This window comes from Heterocephalus glaber, unplaced genomic scaffold (genome assembly GCF_053883595.1).
Source record: "Heterocephalus glaber isolate CG9 unplaced genomic scaffold, H.glaber_assembly_v1.0 deba00000937, whole genome shotgun sequence".
Classification (NCBI taxonomy): domain Eukaryota; kingdom Metazoa; phylum Chordata; class Mammalia; order Rodentia; family Bathyergidae; genus Heterocephalus; species Heterocephalus glaber.
Window position 1 is genome coordinate 6,638,072 of NW_028258173.1, and position 11,613 is coordinate 6,649,684.

General features: G+C 47.2%; 1 protein-coding gene across 3 annotated transcripts in view; it reads left to right on the top strand.

The window, feature by feature from the left end:
- The window catches only part of Grb2 (growth factor receptor bound protein 2), a 75,414-nt gene extending 68,317 nt beyond the window's left edge, over nucleotides 1–7,097 (top strand). For 2 of the 3 annotated variants that reach the window (XM_021241071.2, XM_004860664.4), the window contains exons 5-6: nucleotides 4,180–4,348; nucleotides 5,153–7,097. In XM_021241071.2, coding sequence (XP_021096730.1) covers nucleotides 4,180–4,348; nucleotides 5,153–5,338 — 355 coding nt within the window. In that variant the 3' untranslated portion in view covers nucleotides 5,339–7,097. The remainder of the gene's footprint in view (nucleotides 1–4,179; nucleotides 4,349–5,152) is intronic. The other variant, XM_004860665.4, reaches the window with a different exon arrangement.
- Nucleotides 7,098–11,613: the final 4,516 nt, after the last annotated feature.

Genomic DNA, 11,613 nt, shown 5'->3' on the forward strand with positions numbered 1-11,613 from the left:
AAGGCCACCGGGGAAGGGAGAAAGGCAGGGGATATAATGAAGCTCAGGGTTAAAGCACTGGGTTCAATATCTGATACCACAAAAAAAATGTAATGTAGCTCATATCTGGTCGTGCACTCCTGTAATGCCAGCAGTGGGAAGGTAGGAGGATCACTTTGAATTTGAGGCCAGCCTGGGTTAGTAGTGAGTTCAAGGCCATCCTGGACTGCTTATCAACATCCTGTCTCAAAAAAACAGAAAAACCAAATAATTAAATGTGGAAGGTAGCTAGTAAGCAGGCAATGGGGAAGACAAGAAATCTTACCATCTTGGAAATAATGGCAACTATAAATTAGACCTTTAAGGAGTCTGAGCAAAACGTACCTCATCTGTTAAATGAAGATTTTAAATTGTCGTTTTCAGCCAGGTGTGGTGGCACACACCTGTTAATTCCAGCACTCAGGAGGCAGAGGCAGGAGAATCACCATGAGTTCAAGGCCAGCCTGAACTACACATGGAGACCCTGTCTCCCAAAAAAAAAATACAGCAACAATAATTGTCATTTTCTTTGTTACTTTTAGTCCTTTTCTAGTAAATATATTATCATAGGAAACCCTCCTCCAGGAATCTTGCAGATCACTTCATTTATATACAAAGTAGTGATTAAGTTATATTACATTAAAATTATTTTTTAAATGAGCACTATAGGGCCGGGGATTTAGCTCAGTGGCTTCGCCGCCTGCTGTGGGAGCTCAAGGACTCAAGTTCAATCCCCGGTACCAAAAAAAAAAAAAAAAAGATTATTAAATGAGCACTATAAACCAGTTTACCAGTTACAAATAATATAAAGTATAAGACTTTTCCACTTCCAAAATATATTCGAGGGCCGGGGATTTAGCCCAATGGTTCCGCCGCCTACCTCGCAAGCACAAGGACCCAAGTTCGATCCCCCGTATCAAAAAACAAACAAACCAAAAAAAACACCGAAATGTGAAAAATATATTGGAGTTCTGGGCACCATGACGGATTCCAGCAATCCCAGCACTCAGGAGGCTGAAGCTCGAGAGTCATTGTGAGTTCAAGGTCAGCCTGAGCTACTTAGGGGCTGTCTCAAAAAATTAAAAGGGGGGGGGGTTGTTGGATATGTTATTTGCTTTTAGGACCATTGTATGCTTAGTGTCTGGGATTCTTTGAATTGTAGATTAAAATTTATACTTGGGGGGGTATTTTTGTTTTGTTTTTGTGGTACTGAAGGTTGGACCTGTGGCCTTCCCACTGAGCTATATCTCCAGCCTCCTTTTTTATTCTTTCTTTTGAGATGAGATTTCGATAAGCTATTTGGCTTGAACTTGCTATCTTCTTGCTTCGGCCTTCCAGAGTGCTGAGATTATAGGTGTGCATCATCCAACAATTGTGTTCTTTTTGTTTTGTTTTTGTTTGTTTAAGATGAGGTCTCACTGTGCAGTTCAGGCTGGTATTGAACTCACTGTAGCCCAGGTTGGCCTCCAACTCATGGCAGTCCTGCCTCAGTCATCCCAAATTCTGAGATTACAGGCATACTTTTTCTTTTTCGCTCTTTTTTTTTTTTTAATGGTACCAGGGCTCAAAGTCAGGACCTTGCACTTGCAAGGCAGGTGCAGTGCCACTGAGCTAAATCCCCGGCCCCGTTTTTCTGAATAAAGATTTGAGAGTTGTCAGATGATCTTTGTGCTACCTGACAAGTAAACATATTTGCAATATAGTTGATTTTTATTCCTAACATATGCAAAAGTCAGACTGGATATAATCATCAGTTTTCTTCTTGTAACAAGGCCTTTTGTTGAGAATATGCAATTAAGGATCTAATAGAGGACATTTTAGGGTGGGTCTGTAGAGTTATCTTGAGTTATCTTGTTTTTGCCTTCTTTGAGGTTGGGTGGTACTGGGGATCAAATCCAGAGCCTCACACCTGCTAGGTTCTACCACTGAGTTCCAGCTATGTCTCAGCCCTTTTTTATTTTATTTGAGACAAGGTCTCGCTAACTTGTGCAGGCTGGCCTGGAATTTGAGATCCTCCTGCCCCAGCCTCAAGTAGCTGGGATTACAGGCATGCACTACCAAGGCCTGCTGTAAATACCATTTTAATTTTTTTCATTAGCTTGTAAAAAGCTAATGTGTTATATTGACCTGAATGGAAACTGAATAGCTAACAAGAGCAAGCAGTTCATCTGTAGGCAATGGCCAGCAGCACTGGGGTGTCAGTGCTGAGCCACAAGCCTGCCAGTCTGTCCTGCACAGGGACCTGCTGTAGATGCTGAGAAGACCAGACCATTCCTTTATTTTAAGGAGTTGATGCAATTACTATTTCAGAAATAAAATCTGAAACAGATGCCATCGCTATCTTTTAACAACACAAGCATCTTCTTCACAAAAGAAGTTCAAGAAACATCAAGACTCTGAGATACGTTTCTGTAGTTTCAGGATGTTTAGAGTCTGATTTAAAACACTGGTTACGCAAAGCTCACTTTCAAGGCTCATGCGCTCTTGAGTCCAACTGTATCAGCCCAGTGCAAGTGATTTCTGTGACCAGAATTCCCCACTGAGTGTGCCCTTCCTTGTGGGGCTTTCTCCCCATCCCTGCTTTTTTCTTGCATGAGAAAGCAGTACAGTCTCCTCCCTGCCCCATCTGCAGTTCCACTTTCTTCAGTTTTAGTGACCTGAGGTCAGGTACAGTCCAAAAATATTAAATGGGAAATTCCAGAAATAAACAACTCGTAAGTTTTAAATAACTCTTTTTATGGTGTATTGTTATAATTGATTTTATTGCTATTATCTTACTGAAAGTTGAAATTTATCATAGCCATGTACGTTTATTTGTATAGGGAAGAACATGGTACATATTTGTAGGGTTTGATATTTGTGCTTTCAGGCATCCTCTTGGTTCTTGGGGCAACCCTCCCTAGAAAAGAGGAAACGTGTCTTGTACTCATTGGCTTGAACCTCAGTACTGCCACCTGCTGGATTGCTTTTAGGAAGCGTTTGGTTTCTCCAGTCTTTTAATTTTAAGTCTGAAGGAGAGAAACTGCATTCATTGGACAATGTTCAGCGTGCCTTTTGAGGGCTCAGCAGTGAACAGGGTGGGAAAGCCTCTGCTGAGCTTTTGTTCTGACCAGACATCACTGTGACAGATCCCCTGGGCCACTACCAGTCCCTCTTGCTATTTTTGCTGTCCAGTGTTAAAGGGAGTATGTTATCCAGTGATACAGGGTGGGTTTTTTTGTTGGGGTTTGTTGGTTTGTTTGTTTGTTTGTTTGTTTGTTTTTGAGGTACTAGAGATTGAACTCAGGACCTTGTGCTTGCCAGGCAGGCACGGCACCACTGAGTACATCCCCGACCGGATAAGGAATTTTTTTCTTTGGTACCAGAGCCTTTTATTGACCCAGCATGTCCTTTGGTCCTGAGACCTTGTACCTATGAAAAGGGAAAGCTGAACTAAAATTCCTGAATGGAAAACACAACTTGGAACTATTCCCACTTACAAAAGAATTGTTTGAAGTATTTCCAGTCCCTCCCTACCTTACCTCCTGTCCCATCTTTTCTAGTTTTTGAGTGTGGCATCATATTCTAATAATTTTGCTTCAGAAGACATTAGTAATGCCACAGCCCTTGTAAGTAAGGTTCTGCTACTTGGTAGAGAGCAGGGAACGGGTGTGCAGTAAGTTAGAACACTCGTATCTTAAAGACATTTTCAGAATGAGGCTGGTAGGTGGGATTTTCCTCCTATAAGGATTCTTCATGTTACTAGTAACTGTCAGGCCAGGTGTGGTGGTACACACCTATAATCCCAGCACTTGGGAGGCTGAGGCAGGAGGATTGCTTCTGAGTTCGAGGATCCTAGTGAGTCAAGGCCAATCTGAACTACATAGTGAGACGTCTCCAAAAGGTGGGGGGTGGGGGTATTTAGCTCAGTGGTTCCGCCACCTGCCTTGAAGGCACAAGGTCCAGAAGTAACTGTCAGTCATGAAGGGCACCAGGGATGCCCATGATTTTCCCAGCTCTCTTCAGTTGGGAGCAGCTTGCTGTGCATTTCCTGCACCCTCAGCCTGTGTGGCATTGGTGAGAAGAGTGGCTCTCTCCACACCCCGTGCAAGGCGGACAGCCCCTGCCTCCCCGCACAGACCTGTGACTGTTTACATGTGTTTCCCCGCCTCACCTCACCAGGTTTGGAAATGATGTGCAGCACTTCAAGGTGCTCCGTGATGGAGCCGGAAAGTATTTCCTCTGGGTGGTGAAGTTCAATTCTTTGAATGAGCTGGTAGATTACCACAGATCGACATCCGTGTCCAGAAACCAGCAGATATTCCTGCGGGACATAGAACAAGTGCCACAGGTGAGCCTGAACCTCGATTTAGGATCATTTCTAGAAAGGAAGACTAGCTCCTTAAGCAGGCTGGTCCCCTCACCGGGTCACTTCTGGGCCCGCTTCATGAATTATTCTGTTACCCTTCGTTCGTGGAAAGCTCTGTGGTCTGCAATGTTTGTGCCTTTTCCAGAGGTGCCCTCCAAGGCCATGCTGCTACCTAACCACCTGTCTGCCTAGGAGATAGAGCTTTCTCTCTCAGGAACATTGTGGGGGAATTCACAGTTGGGAGGGAGCGGGGTCATATTCACTCATTCCCACCCTCGATATCCCAGCCATGAGTTATGGCTAGTGCCATCTTACTTAACTCCAGCTCTAGGGCTTTGGACCCCATAAAACCTTAAGGGTGTTGTAAATGATAGGAGCATGAATATTTTCAAATCTGTGAACAAAACCCCAGTTCCGTCCTGCAGGCAGACATGCTGCTCCTTACTTGATAATGTGGCACATGGCTACCCCCAGAGATATGTACACTAGTGTTCTGAGCATCGGTGGAAAGTTACATTAAAATCACACAGGGTAGGGCCAGGGATTTAGCTCAGTGGTTCCGCCGCCTGCCTTGCAAGCGCAAGGACCCAAGTTCAATCCCCGGTACCAGAAAAAAAAAAAATCACGCAGGGTGAGCTTAGGACATGTAGGAATAGAGAGGGTATTTCAGACAGCTTGAGAATTGACACACATCTGTTCCCCCTTGTAAGCAGTGCTGGTTTACAGGGTGCTGACAGGATCCACATCGGGAGCGCCATGTGTGTTTTCCCTGCTCCTCTCTTGCAGCAGCCGACATATGTCCAGGCCCTCTTTGACTTTGACCCCCAGGAGGACGGAGAGCTGGGCTTCCGCCGGGGAGACTTCATCCACGTCATGGATAACTCAGACCCCAACTGGTGGAAGGGGGCTTGCCACGGGCAGACCGGCATGTTTCCCCGCAACTATGTCACCCCTGTGAACCGGAACGTCTAAGAAGCAGAGAGAGTATTTAAAGAAAGTGAAAAATTAAAAACAAAAAGAATTACACCCACAAGCTGCCTCTTAAGAGCGGCAGCCTGTAGGGAGCTCAGAACATCTGGCTGGTCACACTGGTGACCCTCTCTCACTTTGGTTGGAACTTTGGGGAGTGGGAGGGGGATTGGATATCAAAATTCCAAAATTTACTTAAGTTTTTATTACAGATTCTCCACACTGGTCCTGTTTCCCTCCTGTGTCCTTTTGCCTCATCTTTTTCTCCTGTCCTTCAGTGCATGACATTTAAGGCCACGTATAGTCCCAGCTGATGCCAATAATAAAAGAAAAGAAACCAAGTGGGCTGGTATTTTCTCTATGCAAAATGTCTGTTTTAGTGGAAATGACTGAAAGAATAGCCGTCTCTGTGATTTTCATATATACACACAAAAGGAGTGGCCGGGTGGCCTGGGGCCTGTGCTGCACCTCCGCTGGAGGAGAGCCCTCAGACCGCTGGGCATAGAGTGAAGAGAACGGTGTGCTGCTTCCGAAGAAAGTCAGACTGCAAATCTGCGCCTCTGCCCACTTTGGCCCCTCCAGATGTTGCTTTTTCATAGTGCCTTTTTCCTTATTTCAAGGGTTGCTTATGAGCAGTGTTCTTTGTTTTGTTTTAAAATAAGTTAGATAGTCCAGAGCTTTTCATCCAATTTGTCTCCTACTCTGTGTAAATATTTTCCCTCATGGAAAGGGAAAACAGGGTAGAGAAAGGAGACAAGCAGAAGTGGAGGGTGTGGGCAGTCTCCCTGTCCTAAGCCAGAAGTCTTTGCGGGTGCAGCTTTAATATTTGTGAGCCCCGTCCCCAGAGGTGATGGAATCTGTCTGCAATGGCATCAGAGTCCTTGACCTCCCGGTCTCAGGTGTGGTCTGCTCCTCCTCTCCTCAGAGACCCCCCAGGCACAAACCCTGGGAGCCAGCAACCTGCAAACACAGAAGCCAGAGGAGGAAATAGCTTCTAACTGCCTTCCTTAGCTGTCCCAGTCCATGTTCCCACACTGGGGTGGGAATGAAAGTACTTGGTTTTTATTTTTCTTGCTCTTAAAATGAGACCCTGGCTTTTACGTATGAGTCCCATGACCTGCTGGGTGAGCACTGGGGCAGCAGCCAGAAAGCAGCCCGTGGTCCACCCATTCACGTGGGCCGATCCCCCCATCCGCCTCTCGCAGTGGGACGAGTTAGGGGAGGCACTGGCAAAGACAGGAAGGCCAAAGCTGCTGCACAGCTCTCTTTCTGTCTTCTGTCAACCTCTGGTCCTTCCTGATGTGCCTAATAAGCCATTTCTCCCCCCAGCCCCTCTTCCATTTCTCTCCCTGGAAGTTGGTGGCAGTCTTGGGCCTTTGGGCTCTGACAGGTCAGCGGCATCTCCCTGGACTCTGAGCATGGAGATGGATTCAGCCTGGAGCACCGCAAGGCTCAAGGGCTTCCTGCCTCACCCGGCTTCCTCTCGTCCTGCTGCTCCTCTCCTCGCCTCGCTGATGATAAAGAAATCTGGCATTTTACACCTGGACCGTTTGATTGTGTTATTTTGGAATTGGTGTATATCATGAAGCCTTGCTGAACTAAGTTTTGTGTGTGTATATATTTAAAAAGAAAATCAGTGTTTAAATAAGACCTATGTACTTAATCCTTTAACTGCGGATAGCATTTGGTAGGTAGTGATTAACTGTGAATAATAAACCTACAATGAATTCTTGTGAATAATAAATGTTCAGTGAATTCTTCACTCTGTATTTTTCTTCCCCCCTTTCCTTAAGATAAATTTAATCTGAAAGAAGTTAGGTCAGGGAGTCCGAACTCTTGGGTCCTTATTTCCGACTTGCCTAACTTACGTCACCCTTGGGGAGCAAGTGGGTCTCCTGGGCCTCCTGAGGAGTGAGGCTCCCCGCAGAACTTGGTTGATCTTCAGAATCCTGGGGAATTTAGCACTGGACAGGATGGCAAACTCCACCCTCAGATCTCAGGACCTCCCTGTTGAAAACACAACCACTGTGTTGCCCAGACTGCCTTTGAATTCCTGGGCTTGAGCCATCCTGCCTCAGGCTCCCAAGTGCAGGGAGTACGGGTAGGCACCACCATTCCTGGCCATGAGAAGCTTGTAGGCCACCCGCTTTTTTTTTAAGATCTAATTATTCAAACAGTTTTTATTATAAAATTAAGCTCTGAAGATGTCTACGGAGTTGGCTTTTTAAATTTTTCTGTTTAAATCAGTCTAACAAGGATTAGGAAAGGCAAAACTGATGTTTGATGAAGTAGATAGGGTGAGAGGGCCGGGGATTTAGCTCAGTGGTTCCGCCGCCTGCCTCACAAGCAGAAGGACCCAAGTTTGATCCCTGGTACCAAAAAAACAAAAGGGTGAGAACATAAATAAGGTTTTAATTTGGCAAAATATAATACAATGCCTTATATTATCTTCAATTGAAGAGTTTCCCAGTTACTTCAAACCTGGTAGTGGTGTTTCTCCTTTGCAGACCACCCTTGGAAACAGGTCTAGAGCAGGAGCTTTGGGAGGACAGTGTTGACCTTATCTGGTTCTTGGTTCTCCCCCTCCCTCTCTGTGCTGAAGGGATGGAAGGGGTCTGTGACAGAATAAAGCAGTTTCAACATGCTAAGTAGCTAAGGCTCATTTGGGGTGACCCAGGTAACCACGGACAGCACTGGCTGCAGTAGACCTGGTGAGATTTTGAGGAGACAACAAAAAACCCACTTGGATTCCTTTTCTTTTTTTGAGTCAGGGTCTCACCATGTAGTCCAGGCTGGCGTTGAATTCACTATGTAGCTCAGGCTGGCCTTGAACTTGCCGTGATCCTCCTGCCTCAGCCTCCTGAGTGCTGGGATTATAGGTGTGCACCAGCATGCCCAGCTCTACTTGGGTTCTTGAAGAAGTTCATTTTGTTGCAGTATTGGAGATTGAGGGCCTTTGCACTGAGCTTCGTTCCCAACCCTTTATTTTGAGTAACACTGGTCTTTTGTCTCCAAGTGTACCTTATTAGTCTTACTAGACCTGGATTAAGGATTTAAAAACAGTCCTTGCCTGGGGACAGTGGTACACACCTGAAGTCACAGCTCTTGTGGGAAGCTGAAGCAGAAGGATCATAAATTCAAGGCCAGCCTGGGTAACAGACCAGTGGGGAATATAGCTGAGTGTGAGCCCCTGGAACCAATCCCTAGTACAGTACCATAAGGAAGTAAGTCCCAGGCCCAGGGATTTAGTTCTGTGGTTCCCCCACTTGCCTCATAAGCGCAAGGTCCCAAGTTCAATCCCTGGTACAAAAAAAAAGTCAGAACCACAGGGCCCCAAGTGTTCTCCTGTGCTGCAGGCTATTGGACCAGGCCCCTGTGTCAGTGCCCCTTAACATCCTGGGCTATGCTAAGGAGCCAGTGGGCCAGCCGTGGCCCCTTCCCATTTCCCTTCTTACAGGAGTGTTTGGCTCTTGGTTGCAGTTCCCTTCCTGAGGTGCATGACCGAGCTGGGGAGAGCCCTGCACGGCCTTCACAGACCCACTCCCTTCCACTCCTCCACAGCGGGCACCACTACTCTTGAGTCTTCTGAAACTGGAATCACCCCACTCCAGGCTTCTGCTGGACTGGATAGAGAAGCATTCATTCTATACTTGTATTGCTATGCAAGCCTCAGCCAAGTGACTTTCAGAGCGGAAGTGTGGACAGCACACAGGCCTGGGGACAGGAAGAGGGGTACTTGGGAGCAGATGGGAAGTCATGTTAGCTTGACCTAAATGCCAAGTGAAACCAGTGCTGAATCCAGAGCCTTGCACATGCTACACAAGCACTCTTCTGCTGAGCTACACTCCTAGCCCTGGACAGTTACTCATAGGACAATAGGCCCAGGGCTGCGGCTCAGTGGTAGAGCGTGTGCTTAGCATGTTCAATCCCCAGCACACACGCCCTGAAAATATACGGATCAGGAAGGGTAATGTCAGAAGTGCAGAGGCACCGATGGGCACAGTTCCTGGAGACACCCCAGAAGGCACCTGAGCGCATGAGGACAGACCTGGCCAAGGCCTTGGATGTAGCCACATGATGCACACCCTACTTGTTGACACCATAGGCTTCCATCAGCCTGTGGACAAGCGTTTTAGAACCTGGAAAGCCAGGGAAACTCCATGGTCACATTGGCTCAGGAAGTAGGGATCAGAGTGCCCCATCACCTAGCCTGGCCGGTCAGCCACACTGTGGCCAGCCTCTTGGTTCGGAGTGGCCTTGTGCCGAGGTGCTGGCACACAAGGGGGTGTGTGCTTAGCCACACGGCTCTCCACTTCACCTCTTCTGCTTTGGCTGCACACTGGGGAGCCAGCAGACAAGGCCAGCGTCAGCAGGACTTGCCGCAAGTGGCCTGATAGGTCTGAGGTGCTCTGCCACTGACTTTTGGGGTTTCTTTGTGACAGCAACTACTCTGCCCTGAATGTCCAGGGCCCACACTGGGGAGGAATGGGTTGTGGGAAACTTAAGAAGCTGGTTATAAATGTTAGATTTTAGCCAGGTGCAGTGGCACACACCTGCACTCCCAACTACTCCAGAGACTGAAGCAGGAGGATCACAAGTTCAAGGCCAGCCTGAGGAATTTAGCAAGATCCTGGCTCAACATAAAAAAGGCTGGGGGCGTAGCCTAGTGCTCTCTGGGTTCAATCCTTAGTACCACACAGTGGGGGTTGCGGGGTTAGAGAAGGAAATGACTTGCTGGGCACTGTAATCTCAGCACTCTGGGAAGCTGAAGCAGGAGGATTGTAAATTCCAGCCCAGCCTGGGTAATTTAGCAACTTAGTGAGACCTTGTCTCAAAAAATTAAAAAAGAACCAGGGATGTAACAGAAGTCCTGGGTTCAATAACCAGTATCACACACGCACACACACACACACACACGCACGCACGCAGTGTCACCGGCTCTGCAGTGCCCATGATACCATGTTGCCAGCCAGAGGACCTGTGGGAAGGCTTCAGAACCATGACACCTGCCGGAGGCTGAGAGACCAGCTGGGTAGGTGGCAGCAGCTGAGAGGACACAGGCTCTGCGGGCCTGGAGCAAGTGCTGGGGAGGAGGTGAGACAGCACCCGGCCCTGAGAAAGCTCTGAATGCAGGGAGGAAGACACCTGAGGCGGCCCAAGGCACCCTTGGCACCCGAGATGGAGGCCAGAGCAGGCAGGGAGGCCGCAGGGAGGAGCCAGAGTAAGCACGCTACATGGTGCATATGTTCATTTGTTTGTTTATTTTTTTATTTATTTTTATCTTTAATTTTTATTTATTTACTTATTTTTGTACCAGGGATCGAACTCGGGACCTTGCGTTTTCAAGGCAGGCAGTAGAACGACTGAGCTAAATCCCCAGCCCTTTTTTTGTTTTTTTTGAGGCAGCGTCTCCCTTTGTAGTTCAGGCTGGCCCTGAACTCACTATGTAGCCCAGGCTGGCCTTGAACTCACAGCGATCCTTCTGCCTCAGCCTCCCAGTGCTGGATCACAGCCATGTGCCACCACACCCAGCTCTGTTCCTTTTTTAAGAACAGCTTTATTGAGCTGGGCGTAGTGCCACGTGCCTCTAATCCCAGCACTTGAGAGGCTGAGACAGGAGGATTGCTGGATATTCAAGGTCAACCTGAACCACAAAGAGACCTTGTATCCAAAAAAAACCAAAACTTTATTAGGATACAACTAACGCATCATACAGGTCACTTGTGTAAACAGTTATACACAGTCATCACCACAGTCTACTTCAGAGCATCGTCACCAGCCCGGAGAAACCCTGTATCCCTGTACCCATTAGCGCTCACTTCCCACAGCGCCCCCCTGGCCCCTGCCAGGCACCCAGTCTGCTCTGGCTCTAAGACTTTGCCTATTCTGGACATTTTCTGTAAACGGAATCATACACTCTGAGGCCTGTGTGTCTGGCTTCTTTAGCCGACCGTAAACGTTTTTTACAGTTCAATTCTGTGACAGCTCAAATAAGTACCTTTTTCAGGTAGGATAATATTCCATTGCGAGGCTCTGCTACCTTTTGTTTATGCACACATTGTTGAGAGCATTTGGATTGTTGCACTCTGATTTTCATGAATAACGCTGCTCTGAATATCCATATACAAGGCTTCCCACCCCACCCCCAGTACTGGGAATTAAACCCAGGGCCTTCTTCTCACTGAATACATCCGCAGCTCTTTAGTTTTTATTTTGAGACAGGGTCTCACTAAGTCACTAAGTTGCCCAAACTGGACTCAAATTTGTGATCCTCCTGT